Genomic DNA, 15,427 nt, shown 5'->3' with positions numbered 1-15,427 from the left:
TTTAAAATATTTTAACAATTACATTTCAGTTGTCGACCTTTAATTTTGAAGCTAAGGCAAAATTAATCTAAGTAGAAGAATTTATTTGGGCCAAGTTTGAGTACTGCAACCCAGGAGCACAGATTCAAGTTTCCCTAAATATACACTCTGATTATCAACGGTTACACATAGGTTTTCAAGGGGAAGGAAGAGGCAGTTCCTAAATTCTTCACATTAAAATAACATAAACTGTGGTTTGGTTGTACTTTGTTCTTGGTATCATAAATTCCAGGAATATGAAGATAATGGATGGGACAGCTACTCGGTAACAAAATGACTTTAGACAATTGTCCCAGGCATGGGTGTTGGGGCATGACTTAAGTCCCATACTCAGGTGGTTTTGGGCCTGATAAATTTTGCATACTTCTCAAAGCTCAGACTGCTCTTATTATTTTTTTCTTCCTTACAATGTTATTGATTTTCTTTGCAATCTATGCATTTTATTCATTTAAAACTTTTTTTCTTTTTCTTTTCTTTCTTTTTTTCATGAACCACACAGGAGAAAATCCATGCATTTTATTGTAAGCATTTATAAAATTATTCTGAGACGGTATCTACAGGCTCATCACTGCCAGAAGAGTCCACAACACAAAAAAGGTAATGCCTCCTGGGCTTTCAAACGACAGCCCTTTACTTCTCTTTCTACCATCCAGTATAATCCAGTATTCCTTAGGACTGAAGCAGAGATACACAGGCACAGAGGTAGAGAGGTCTATTTTTTTTTCTTTCTTTTTGGTGAGAGGCAGGTGGGAAATTGGCATCTACTTTTACTTACTGGTTGTTTATAAAACTGATGTTTGTTGAAAATTGTCAAGTGTGACCATTTCTGCCTACATATTGTAGGGAGGCAATTAAATACTAAAAACTTATTTCAGATGTACTCATTTATTGTAATGGTATCAATCTTAATGGATAGGTTTCACTTTATACTTTTAAAATTGTATTTTAAATTATTATTTCCTCTTATGGTTGTTAACAGTAAAAAAAGAAAAGATAAAAATCTACATTTCTTCCCATTTAGTTTGGATGAAACACACACACACACACACTTAGCTAGGTGTAATGCGGTCTCAGCTACTCAAGAGGCCGAGGCTGGCCGGGCGCAGTGGCTCACGCCTGTAATCCCAGCACTTTGGGAGGCCGAGGCGGGTGGATCACGAGGTCAAAAGATCGAGACCATCCTGGTCAACAAGGTGAAACCCCGTCTCTACTAAAAATACAACAACTTAGCTGAGCATGGTGGCACGTGCCTGTAATCCCAGCTACTCAGGAGGCTGAGGCAGAATTGCTTGAACCCAGGAGGCGGAGGTTGCGGTGAGCCGAGATCGCGCCATTGCACTCCAGCCTGGGTAACAAGAGCGAAACTCCGTCTCAAAAAAAAAAAAAAAAAAGAGGCTGAGGCTGGAGGATCCCTTGAGTCCAGGAGGTCCAGACTGCACACAGCGAGACACTGTATCCAAAAAACAAAACAAAAAACCTGTTAAGAGACACAGGATGTTTATTTCTTTGCAACTACATCCTGTTATAAAAAGTAGCGATTCCAATGTGAAATATTTACAAGACACCCCCCAGTACTTCCCCGCCTTCTTTTGGGGTACCTCCTACGTTCCCCAGAATAAGCTTTCTATGGAAGTTTCTCATTGGAATAGCGAGTGAGAAATGTGTTTGAAGACTAGGGAAATGAGAAAGGTATGCGAGCTGCTAGGGAGTTTCGGGTGGGTTGTTTGGGTAAGGATGTGAAGAATTCCAAGTTTCACGTCAGGAGCCTAAAGTAAGGAGTGTCAGGGCCGTCCCGAAGGTAACTGGGGAGATAGGTTTGTGTAGACAAGGCCCAGGGTCAGGCCCAGGGCGGAGCCTCCGCGGCCCCGGGCGCAGGACTCGGCCTGAGCGGAGGACTGGGCGGAGCGCGGGCGGCAACGCCGAGCCGGGAAGATGGCACCGCCCACGGAGCTGCCGGCCAGGCCCGAGCGAGGCGGCGCGCCCGGCTCCCGCGCCATGGGGCGGCTGGTAGCTCTGGGCTTGCTGGGGATCGCGCTGGCACTCCTGGGCGAGAGGCTGCTGGCACTCAGGTAGGTGGGACTCCCGCGCGCCCCTCCTCGCCGGTCCCCAGGCTGGAGGTGGCCGCGTGGTGCGGGGAGGGCGCAGGCTGGGGGAGGGATTCCTGCGGGGCCCGGCACTGCGGCCGGGGTGGAGAATTTTTGATTGCTGTCGGTCCCCCAGTTGGTTGAACCCCCACTCGCCGCTTCTAGTGAAAAAACCAGCTAAGTTTGGAGTGAGTCGCTACACTTTCTTGAAAGTTTATAAGCCCTTGCTACTAACAAAAGTTATCTTCTGCGTAGGCAGACAGAAGAATGCTTTGCAGTTACTCAAGAGCCAAACTAGGGGTTTAAACTTGAAAACAAAACGACTACTCATGCATTAAAACTTTAATTACGAAGATTTATTTCAGGTCATTGGTGCTGCTTCTCCTTGTTGCCCAAACTGGCCCCGTCTTTCATAAAGTTCTTCTCCACCCCTTTCTGCATAGTTTGAGAAACTCTTCAGCTGTAGATCAAAGGCACTTGAAACATTCAGCTAATACTCTTAAGCTACTTCCTGTGTATTCACCAGGAAACCCTGAAGCCAGAATGCCAAACATTGCAGGCGCTATTCCATCTTACATTTTAATTTTAATGAAAAATCTCTGGTAGGTAAACATAATAGTTTATAAATTACCAATTCAAAATTTGTTTTTTGTTTTATTTTATTTTTTGTAGAGATGGGGTCTTGCTATATTGCCCAGATTGGTCCCTAACTTTTGAGCTCAAGCAATCCTCCAGCCTAGGCCTTCCACAGTGCTGGGATTGCAGGTGTAAGCTGTTATGTCCTGCCTCAACCAAAATTTTATAGGCCTCATGCAAATGAATTCCAGAAATACTGGGCACCGCTATGTGTGATGCACTCTCTTAGGCTCCTTTAGTAGAGTGCAACCCTTATGGAGTTTAACACGGGGGAGGAGAGAAATAAAATACAGTAAATGTATAAATTAGGATGTCCTAAGGACAGTCACAAAAGCAACCCATAGGCTTAAAAAGGAAAGATTACATCCTCTGAAGGTGGAGTTCCAGAGGGAGGAAGAGACATTCGACTTGACCTTGAAGGGTGAGTGCAACACATACGGGCATGAAGGGGGCCATGCCATGTACATAGTGCAGCAGGAGCAAAGGGGCTAAGGTGAGAAGCTGGAAGACTAGCAAATGGGCCAGTTTGAAGGGAGCATAATGTCAAGAGATGAGACTAGTAGGGTGGGGGGAAGGATAGGTTTTGAGGCCATTAAACATACATTGAAAAATAGGGCCCTGCTTTGATAGGCCCAATACTCCTTCAGAGAGGAAATACTGGTGGTGTTTGTTTTGCTTTTCAACAAGAGTTTAATATAACTAGTTGTGTTTTATAGAGATAAGCCTGGAAGGGTGGATTGAAGTAGAGCAATGGTTCTCCCTACATTAGAATCTCCTGGAGGGCCCAGTGTCTAGGTGGCAACATCAAAGATTCTGATTCAGCTGGTCTGGATCAGAATCTACAGCTCACACCTGTAATCCCAGCACTGTCAGAGGCCTACGCCAGAGGATTGCTTGAACCCAGGAATTATTAGCAACAGGCCTGGGCAACATAGCAAGAACCCATCTCTACAAAAAATATAATTAAATTAAAATCGAGTTGGTAATTTATAAACTATGATGTCTGCCTACCAGAGATTTTTCATTATAACGAAAATATGATATGAAATAATGCCTGCACTGTTTGCCAGGCTGGCTTCAGGTTTCCCTGGTAAATAAATAAATAGGGAAGTGATATAAGAACACTGGCTGACAGTAGCAGTGGTATTTTTTATTTTTAAAAACTCTCCTGATAATTCTAATGAGCAGTCGGGGTTGAGAACTACTAGAATCGAGAGTGGACATGGGGAAACTGGTTAAAGTATTGCAGTAAGTTAGAGGGCCTAACAGGGACCCAAACTCTGGAACACCAGGGATGAGGGAGAAATCAAAGGTGCTACCAGAGTCTGTGTGACAGTCCCACTGTCGCATGTTGGTAGTTTCATCTACTGATAAAGCAATGCAAAGAGGAACAGTGGTGGCTGAGGTGGGAGTTAGGGTTGAGGAAAGAACGCTTGTGGGTAGGAAATGGACATGTTGACCTTAATTTTCATGTGGTAATGCCTGGCCTGCTCTGCAGAACATTCATGAGTTGGATGTCTTTGAATGATTGGCTCTCCATTTCAAAGGCAAGATCACAAATATTCACAAGTTCATTATGTTGTTACTAACGTGTAAATCACCAGTTTTTCTGCAAGTTGGAAGTTTTCTCAATTAACAGTCAAATTTTTCCCCTTCTAACTAATCTTGAGGTTTTATATTAAAGTTATAGTTGCAAATCTAGAAAAAAAGAAAAAGTTAATAAAACTTATTGACAGAATGCACCTGATAATTTATTTACAGGTTTTTGTTTGTTTTGTTTTTGTTTTTGTTTTTTTATTTTGAGACAAAGTCTTGCTCTGCCATCTAAGCCAGAGTACAGTAGTACAGTCAAAGCTCACTGCAACCTCAAACTCCTGGGTACAAGCAGTCCTCCCTTCTCAGCCTCCTGAGTAGCTGGGACTACAGATGTGTGCTGATATTTTTATTTCTTGTAGAGACAGGGTCTCACTTTGTTGCCTAGGCTAATGAACTCTTGGCTTCAAGTGATGCTCCTGCCTCAGCTTCCCAAAGTGGTAGGATTACGTTGCATGAGCCACCACCCTTGGCTTCCTTTACAGTTTGATGCAACTTTTCTTTATATGATTGTGATATACTTTATTAGGCAGTGACTTTATATAGTGGTAAATTTATGGGATATGTGAAGCCCCAAATGGCCTGATATGAGAATGATGGAGTAGATGGTGGGGTTGCTGGATTTAGCAAAGAAAAATGTAGGCTACCCAGTTAACTTTGAATTTCAGATACATAATTTTTTTTTACAAGCATGGAATACTTATATCATACTTTTAGCATAAGCATGAAATTTGGGACATGATTATACTAAAATATCACTCATTGTTTGTCTCAAAATTTAACTGGGTACCCTGTATTTTATCATATGGTTGAGCAACTTCTGTTTAGAGTTTGGTGATCCTTAGAGTCTATTTTAAAAAGAAGCATGTTCAGCCGGGTACAGTGGCTCATGCCTGTAATCCCAGCATTTTGGAAAGCTGAGGTGGGCAGATAACTAGAGGTCAGGAGTTCGAGACCTTTCTGGCCAACATGGTGAAACTCTTGTTTCTAATAAAAACATAAAAATTAGCCAGGTGTGGTGGCACATGCCTGTAATACCATCTACTCGGGAGGCCGAGTCAGAAGAATCTCTTGAACCTGGGAGGCAGAGGTTGCAATGAGCCAAGACTGAGCCAGTGTACTCCAGTCCGGACAACAGAGCAAGACTCTGTCAAAAGAAAAAAAAAAAAAAAAAAAGCAAAAAATCATGTTCCCACCTCTCTATGAGGAAAGACTCTTCAGAAGAAGTTGAAGGGACAGAGGCTTTGTTTCATTTTTGTTTTAATCTGGTGCCTGCTATTTGATTATTCAGTTTTTAGAGATGGTACTTCGGCAGTCAAGTTATTTCTCTCCCCAGGTTGCTCACTTCAATTTTTAGTATAAAGATATCCCAGAGGAATAAATGTCATCAAAGTTGTCTTTCTTCTTCTGTACTGTAACTGGCATTCCACACCCACCTTTTCTACCCCTCCCTAATTGAGCAATAAAGGAGAAAATAACAGTATACAGATATTCCCAGGCCAATTGTTCCTTGATTCAGGGTACACAGCCATGGATGAATCATGAGATCTGAGTGCATCAGAGGCCTAAGAGTGGGTAGGAATCCCCAGCACACTCATGTGAATCTTCTGCTTGCTACCTAGCACCTTTTATGACAATTCCCACAAGAAGCTATGTGGTCTGTTTTTACTTCTGAAGGAGCAGGCTTTTTTTTGTTTTTCTTAAACCATTTATTAGGTGCCTCTTGTATGCTGGTCAGTGTGCCAAAAGTGCGAAAACTTCTATTTTTTTTTTTTTTAATCTATCTTTCAAAAAATGTTTTTATTTTTTCTGAGGCAGGGCCTTGCTCTGTCACCCTGGCTGGAGTGCAGCAGCACAATCATAGCTCATTGTAACCTAGAACTCCTGGGCTCAAGGGATCCTCCTGCCTCAGCCTTCTAAGCAGCGAGGACTATAGGCATATACCACCACACCTGGCTAATTAAAAAAACACATATTTTGTGTCTTGCTAGGTTGCCCAGGCTGATCTGGAACTCTTGGTTGCAAGTGATCCTCCCACCTCAACTTCCCAAAGCACTGGGATTATGGATGTGACTTAGTGATCCCTGCCAAATTTCTTTATATTGAACCAGAATGTACACTTACTGACATTTGGGAAGAAAGCTCTTTTACTTTTATGCCTTCATCCAGTCTTCATAGGTGCCTTCCCTTCTTCTTCTTCTTTTTCATTTTTTTTTTTTTTTTTTTTTTTTTTTTTTTGAGACAGAGTCTCACTCTTGTTGTCCAGGCTGGAGTGCAGTGGCATGACCTCGGCTCGCTACGACCTTTGCCTTCTGGGTTTAAGCGATTCTCCTGCCTCAGCCTCCTGAGTAGCTGGGACTACAGGTGCCTGCCACCACACCTGGCAAATTTTTGTACTTTTAGTAGAGACAGGATTTTGCCATGTCGGCCAGGCTGGTCTCAAACTCCTGACCTCAGGTGATCTGCCTGCCTTGGCCTCCCAAAATGCTGGGATTACAAGTGTGATCCCCTACACCTGGCCTTCCCTTCTACATTATAACTATAAATACTGAGGTTAGAGAGGTTAACTTGTTAGTTCAACAGATAATTACTAATAATTAATGCTGAACCTGTCCCCTCTGCCAGGTCTCCTGATTCCAAATACAGTTTGCCCTACCTCTCCTACAGTCTTCTAGCTTCTCTGCCAGTGGAGCGAATTTTCCCTAGGGTTACATGCCTAAGCACAAATTCTTAGTTACTTCGTACAAGTATTACAAGAGCCCGAGGGGTGAATTCCAAATAGTTTTTACAAGTCTATATATAAAAGATAAAGCCCTGGCTTGCATATAGCCTGTACATAGGAGATAAAGCCCCAGTGGTTGTGTGTAAATTCAAAAGCAGAGAGGTATGGCCCAAAATAACTCCTGATAGTAACACTGTGTTCCCAGTTTGCTCAGGGGTATATTGGCACCATAGCATGGTGCACCCTTACTGCTACCTGCCATGAGGCCAGATAACAGCTAGCCATCTCTGGTTTCATTCTACTTTGGATGGGTACCGATATTTCCTGAATGAAAGAAACTGAGATTGATTTCATGCTAATGACTGTTGATTAACAGTTCGTGTTTTGTGGAGAGGTAGCCTGAATTCATTCATAGCTCTACTGTTTACCTGAAACCTTGGGCTAGTTATTTCACTTTTCTGTGCCCTGGTGTTCTAATCTGTAGGATGGGGTATGACCTTCTCCACAGTGGGATTATGAGAACACTTCAAACATTCCCAGGCACACAGCTCAATAAATGTCATCTATGAAGACAATAAAATTCAAGCAAAATTTCTTAAACCTTTGTGCCATACATCCCTTTGGCCATCTGGTGAAGCCTTCATTCCTTCCCAGCGTCATATTTTTAAATGGATAAAATAAAAATATATAGGATTACAAAGAAAACCAGTTATACTTAAATACTGCTACCAAACTATTTTAGAATCTATGATATAATATGCTTTTTAAAATTAAAATCTTAAATGGATCTAGAGGTAGGTCAATGTCTAACAGCAGATATTTTGAAGTAGAGTTGAGTATAAATGGAACTTTGAGCTATCTACAACTGAAATGGGATAGGAAAGTATCTATAATTTCTATTAGTGACAGAGTCACAAATACTACTGATAGTACTGTGGTTTGTTGCTGCCACTCATCATCAGAGGAAATACTGAATTTAAGTTAGAGGTTTAAATAAAGATATACTTTTCCCCCAATCCAAATTCATGGATTCCCTGAATTCTACCCATAGATTCCTTGGTCACTGGACTCCATAGGGGTCACTTGAGGAATGACTGTGACCCCAATGAAGGAAGCCAGCAGATAGTGTTTCCTGTATTATACCTACCATAGGTTTGTGATGAAGAAATAATAAAATAAATAACTGAACTGTAATGAAAATGAAAATAAATAAAAACAAAAGAAACCTAAAACAGAGAAGGCAAATAGCTTTCCTTTTGAGTGCTAATTTTAATAGACTCTTTGTGGTTGCCAAAACAGTGTGTTTGAAGCTGGCTCTGGGTTAAAGGGAGAACACTGTTATTGATTGCCAGTGCCTGCATGACAGCAGAATGCCAGTAGCCATGCATCTGTGACCTAGCACAGTTATAAACATGTTATGGAAATACGGTGTTAGGGAACAAATAGGCTCCCACAGAAGTAAAAAAAAATGTTCTTTCTCCCATATCATCACTTATATATGTTTATATCATTTATCTTGTACTTTTTTACATGAATACTTATAGGTTTATTAATCTAATCCAAAAGGTTTTTATCTTTCTCTATATTCAGATAAATATGTGTATAAATACATATATGTATATTCCCCAAACTTCTTAAATCTGATGCCAGTGAGGATTGCTTCCAGTCACAAATAACATACATCAAATTAACAGTAGTTCATTCAAATAGGGATTTATTTTTCTCACATGACAAATACTTCTGTAGGTGACCCCATATAGAGCTTGTTCATTGAGCCAGTGATCATATCAAGGAACTCAGTTCTTCATATATTTTCATCCTTTGGTCTCTTCCTACTGACTTTTTAGCTTCATCTTTCTCAAGGAGGCAGAATGGCTGCTGCAGTCCCCAGCACAGCGTGTGTGTTCAAATCATGAAGAAGGGAGATTGAGTGATACCAGCTAGCTCTCTTCTCCTGTCTCCCCTTTATATCTGGAACACAATATCCTTCCCTAAAACCTGGGTCATATGATTACACCTCATTACAGGCAAGTCTGGGAAAGCAAATGTTTGCTTTGCCCACCTCTACAATGGAAGCAGCAAGGGAGAAATGAAGCGGGGCTGGGCATGGCTTGAGTTTTGTCAGCCACTAGGGTCTGCCACCCAGAATACAGAATTCCACTGACAAGCAGGGAACTGATTGTTCTGCCAGGGAAAATGTTTGGCAGTTTTCTACTGAAGAAATTTGGAAGTCTTGATGGGCCAGGAATGATAGAGGCAAAAATACCCATTTTCTTTTATCAAAAAGGAAAGCCAAGAAAAAAATTAGTTAAGTAGAAGTTATGCATAGCCCTTATGTAACTCTTCAGTGTTAATAGCAGGTAGGCTGCATATCAAAACGTGATATTGTAGAAGAAAACTAGTTGATAAAGACTGCCTTATTTAGCATCAGTTACTTCTGCAAACCTAAGTTGACTCTGAAAGAGTAACCACATATTAAACTTTTCAAACACATCAGAATTTGTTACTTTGAACAAATTTTATTTAATCCAAAGAGATTATCTTCAAAAAAATTAGATGGTAAAACATTATTATGCCTATTTTTGTATAGCCAAATAGGCATAGCAGTAAGTTGTGTAAAACTGACATCCAAATCAATGCATGATATTAAAACTTGGTGTACAAACAGCAGCTGTAACCCATTGCTTGGTATCTACCTCTATTCCTGGGGTCATATAATGTTAGCAGACTCTTGGAGGTGTTTTAGGCTCATCCTTATGTTGTCCATAAAGAAGACTGACACCTGTAGAGATGAACTGACCTGCCAAGGGTCATGGCAGTTTCACTGCTAAGGCAGGAACACAGATCCCTTCACTCCTTTCTGAGAAAAGCACAGAGTAGTTTAGCACAAAAGCCTCCCTGCTTCCAGCACTTCTGGCTAAGTTGAGCCTTGGGAAACTTGTTTTGTCTGTTTCAGTTCTTTCTTCTTTGAAATTGGAATAATGCTACCTAATTTATAGGGTTGTTTGAAGAATTAAATGAATTCATTGAGGTAAATCACTTTGAACACTGGTAAATTATGCCTGTTTTTATTGTGTATTTCCTTTGACCACCTATGATTATCGTTAGTGTCATCCTCATCATCACAATTACATAAATTTTTTTCTCTCTTTCACTTTGTTTTATAATTTCAATTTTATTTTAGACTCAAGGGGTCCATGTACAGTTTTGTTACATGAGTATATTGTGTGATTCTGAGGTTTGGGGAACAATTGATGCCATCTAGTAAGCAGAGTACCCTATAGCTTTTTAGCCCTTGTCCACTCCCCTCCCTCCCTTCCCCTTCTAGTAGTCTCCAGTGTCTACTTTGTCATCTTTTGTTTTATTTTTTGAGATGGAGTTTTACTCCCGACTTCAGGTGATCTGCTCATCTCGGCCTCCCAAAGTGCTGGGATTACTCCAGGCTGGAGTGCAATGGCACGATCTTGACTCACTGCAACCTCTGCCTCCTGGGTTCAAGTGATTATCCTGCCTCAGCCTCCTGAGTAGCAGGGATTACAGGCATGTGCCACCATGCCTGGCTAATTTTTTGTATTTTTAGTAGAGACAGGATTTCACCATGTTGGTCAGTTTGGTTTTGAACTCCCGACTTCAGGTGATCTGCCCATCTCGGCCTCCCAAAGTGCTGGGATTACAGGCGTGAGCCACCGCGCCTAGCCTACTGTTGTCATCTTTATGTCCATGTGCACTCTTGTTTAGCTACCACTTAAAGTGAGAACATATAGTATTTGGTTTTCTAGTTTTTTTCCCTCTCTTAAGTTACTTCTGTGACACATGGAAGTGAGATTTGTTGTATTTTTTAATGCTTTATTTTAAAAACTTGCATTTAATACGTTTAACGAATTATATTTATTATATTTAAATATTGATTTATTTACGCTTTTTGCCTTATTGCTATATTGTTTCAAGAAATTTAATATTACTTGAGTTATATGATTTCAAATACATACTGATTAACCCTTTAATTAGAAACTTTATGTATGACATGAATTGCCAAAATATGTAGTTGTTACAACCTATGAGTAGATTTGGGTTATCTAGGCCTAAGCTTTCTTCTGTTTTGCTGAGAAACTGGTAGCCTGCCCCATACTCTAGAACAGGCATCCCCAAACTACGGCCTGCGGTCCGCATGCGGCCCCCTGAGGCCATTTATCTGGCCCCCTGCACTTCAGGAAGGGGCACCTCTTTCATTGGTGGTCAGTGAGAGGAGCACAGTATGTGGCGGCCCTCCAACGGTCTGAGGGACAGTGAACTGGCCCCCTGTGTAAAAAGTTTGAGGACGCCTGCTCTAGAAGCCTTCCCTGGTGTCTAGACCTCAGAAACCATCAGCTGTGTGCACAGGAGAAGGACACATGGCAAATAGCTATTTTGTCTCTTAAATATATGGTATGTGGGAACCACTGAAAAATGTCAAGTTTCTACAAGGTGCTGTTTTTATTATTTATGGTTCTAGAGGACAGAGAAGGTGAAAAAATGTGAGAGGAGATGGGAAAGCCAATAGTATGTGGCCTTCAAAACAATAGATCCCACAGGTATCGTCCCAAACTGCTTCCTGGCCCTCTCATGGGGAGAGGGAGGGGGAAGACATCCTATTAGAGTTCAACATTCTCTCATTATTTCCTCCTTTTAATTTTCTGGATACACAACAGCAAATAGTTTTGCTAAAGTAGTTACAAAACTGGTTGGTGCTCTCCAACCTTCCCACTCCAATAAATGCTGTCATGGATGGGTACACTAAAATCGCAGAATTCACTGTTCTATCCCTCATCTGTGTAACCAAAAGCCACTTGTACCCCCAAAAGCTATTTAAATAAGATAAACAAATAAATTCTTATTTAAAAAAAATACTGTCATGGAGATGCTACCTTCTTTTCTTTTTTATCAGTAACTATTTATGGGATGTCTTTGGTGTGACAGGTCTTGAGCAATACCATTTTCTCTTGGCTTCTTTGCAGTCTCTGTGTGAGGCTTATTGTCATTTTTTATTGTTTGACTCTTCAGAAGGAAGACAGGGCTTTTGGTTCTACATCTGGAACTCTCTTCCCACAACACCAGAACTATGAGAAATGTTACCTGGTTCTGTGTTTACATTTGCACAGGAACTTGCATTATAAGTTTTATTTGTTGAGTTATTGGCTTTTTTTTTTTAATAACCCACCTCAGTATATGGGTTTACAATACTTTGCAATAGACATTTTTGTTTTAACTTCATTTCTGCTGCAGATTGATGTTCATACTCTTGTTTTTCTATGTTCTCTTTCATCTGCTTTAGATTTACGCTGTGTTGAATATATTGCTGTAAGCCTCTTTAAACCCTTTCTGAAACAAAGCAGGGAATACATAAACAAATAGTTTTTTTTTTTTGTAACAGAAATCGACTTAAAGCCTCCGGAGAAGTAGAATCTGTAGACCTTCCAAACTGCCACCTGATTAAAGGAATTGGTATGTATGTGAAAATGCTTGTTGGACACATTGCATTTTTTTGGCCACCAACATTAAAACACTTATTAATGGTATTTTAGGATGCAATTACTGTTTTTCAGTGGATAAACCACATTAGATTAACAGTCTCTTTTGATCTCATGTACCGTGTATTTATTTTTTCTTAACCTCACTATATTCTTTTTTTGTGGGTAACTCTATGTTTAGTGTTTGATTTCTTGCTTGTTTTGTGACTTCTCTGAACTTCTTTGACTTCTTTGTCAAGTCTGCATTATTTGTCAGGTATGGCCACTACAGTCTGTGTTCTGTGAGCCTCCTGGTCAGCTAGTGAAGGAAGCTCCATGTAGGCAGTGATGGCATTTACCCTGCTCACTGCTCTATAACCAGGATCTGATCTTATGGCTAATATATAACTGACTGATATGGTTTGGTTGTAGTCCCATCTAAACCTCATCTTGAATTGTAGTTCCCATAATCCCCATGTGTCATGGGACGGACACAGTGAGAGGTCATTGAATCATGGGGGTGGTTACCCTGTGATGCTGGTTCTCATGATAGTGAGTGAGTTCTCATGAGATCTGATGGTTTTATAAGGGGCTTTTCCCCCTTTTGCTCGGCACTTCTCCTTGCTGCCACCATGTGAAGAAGGATGTGTTTTCTTCCCCTTCCAGCAAGACTGTAAGTTTCCCCGAGGCCTCCCCAGCCACATGAAACTGTGAGTCAAGTAAACCTCTTTCCTTTATAAATTAGTCTCAGATTTGTCTTTATTAGCAGCGTGAGAATGGACTGATGTATCAACAATTTACAGTACATATTGAAAAAACTTGTTTTTATTTTATCTTCTAAGCTATGACTGCAGAGGGGGTTTTCCCTCTCCCCTTGGCTTTATGTAGGATGTACTGTGGAGCCTGAGTCTTTCAGGAGGGGCTCCTAAGAGCAAGCCCCAGTTTTGCTATAGATAGGGAGGGATCTGTCCAGATTCTTCTCCAACACTGAGGATCTCTCTGGCATATTTGCAGTTTTTCTCCGAGGTAAAGTCCATGCCTTGCTGTCTTTTACACTTTGTAACCTACTATTAAGTACATGTCCCTAGCACATACTAGACTTGTAGTAACTATTGTTAAATTATCAATCAATTAAATTAACAATAAATATTGGCTTCCCTTTTTAAAAAATTTTTAATTCTTTTTTTTTTTTTTTGAGAGGTGACCTCATTCTGTCACCCAAGCTGGAATGCAGTAGCACAGTGTTGGCTCACTGCAGCCCTGACCTCCTGGGCTCAAGCGATCCTCCTGTCTCATCCTTCCAGGTAGCTGAGACTACAGGCACATGCCACCACTCATGGCTAGGTTTTTATTTTTGTAGAGACAGGATCTCGCTATGTTGTCCAGGCTGGTCTTGAACTCCTGGTCTCAAGCAATCCTCCCAACTTGGCCTCTCAAAGTGCTGGGATTACAGGCATGAGGCACTATGCCCAGCCAATATTGGATTCCTTAGATATGGTTCATGGTATGATCAGAAACAAAAAGAATTAGAAGTCAAAACACCTATTTTCTTGTAGTACATATACACCATGGAATACTATGCAGTCATGAAAAACGATGAGTTTGTGTCCTTTGTAGGGACTGGGATGAATCTGGAAACCATCATTCTCAGCAAACTGACACAAGAACAGAAAACCAAACACTGCATGTTCTCACTCATAGGAGGGTATTGAACAATGAGAACACATGGAATCAGGGAGAGGAGCATCACATGCTGGGAGCAGTTGAGGGGGTAGGAGAGGGACAGTGAGGGGTGGGGAGGGATAACATGGGGAGAAATGCCGGATATAGTATACACCTAAAGTAAAATAAAAAAACAAAACAAAACAAAAAAACACCTATTTTCTAGTCCTACTCAGCCACAAACTTGCAGTGTGACCTTAGGCAAAGTTGGCTTTTGTATTTGTCACCTATAATGATGAGTTTGTGATTAGACTGAAGGTTTTTAGATTTTAAAAAGCCTGGATCCATTTATTTATAATCTTATTCTGAGAGCCACACTGTGGAAATAACTACACTGTCATTGGGTCCCTTCTAGTCCTTGATGACAACATCCTTCTCTAGAGGTAGGAGAGACAATTTAATATTGTGTTTTATTTTTAAAAAATTAAAACTCAGGTTACATGGAAATGCTCTACTCCTCTCTGAATAGGTAACATTGTTAAACAAGTTTTGAGTGTCCTTCCATCTTTTTCTGTCATACTACTATATAATTTTTAAAAACATAAATTGGGTCAAATTAAGCATAATATTTCAAAACTCGTTTTTTGTACTTGATACTAGGTTTTGGAGACTTATGTTTGTAGACAGAGTTATCTTTTAACAACTGTGCAGTATTTTTTGTGCAAAGTTCATATAAATAATGTATGTGCAAACAATATAGAAAGACATAAAATGGAAAGTAAATAAAATAAAAATAAAAATCTCTCAGCAGATTCTTCAGCACCCTCCATAGGAATAACCCCAAAGATAAAGTTTCTTTTTTTATCTTTCCTGCTAGTTTCAGTGCATATGCAAACAAATATATTGACTCTTTTTTTCACAAATAGAATTTTAGTCTAAATATTTCACAACCTGCGTCATTTCTAAAACTGTGAGCAGTTTTCCGTATCAGCATATATAACGGTTACTTTGTTGTTTTTAATATTTTCACATTCCATGATATATTTAACCAGTCCCCTTTTAATGTACCTTTTGGTTGTCACAGTGTTTTGCAACTATGAACAAATCAGTGAACATCATTGCTGTTGCATTTGTGTATCTGTAGAATACATCCTTAACAATGGGATTGTTCCTTTAGGATATGTGTTTAAAGTTTTGACAGCCAT

General features: G+C 40.4%; 1 protein-coding gene across 1 annotated transcript in view; it reads left to right on the top strand.

The window, feature by feature from the left end:
• Positions 1–1,945: 1,945 nt before the first annotated feature.
• Positions 1,946–15,427, top strand: part of PON2 (paraoxonase 2) — a 30,531-nt gene continuing 17,049 nt past the window's right edge. The window contains exons 1-2 of the mRNA XM_003921222.3: positions 1,946–2,108; positions 12,485–12,555. Coding sequence (XP_003921271.1) covers positions 1,972–2,108; positions 12,485–12,555 — 208 coding nt within the window. The 5' untranslated portion in view covers positions 1,946–1,971. The remainder of the gene's footprint in view (positions 2,109–12,484; positions 12,556–15,427) is intronic.

Source organism: Saimiri boliviensis, chromosome 10 (assembly GCF_048565385.1).
Source record: "Saimiri boliviensis isolate mSaiBol1 chromosome 10, mSaiBol1.pri, whole genome shotgun sequence".
In the NCBI taxonomy this organism is placed as follows: Eukaryota; Metazoa; Chordata; class Mammalia; order Primates; family Cebidae; genus Saimiri; species Saimiri boliviensis.
The sequence above is the reverse complement of the archived record's forward strand: the minus strand, read 5'-3'. Positions and strand labels throughout refer to the sequence as shown.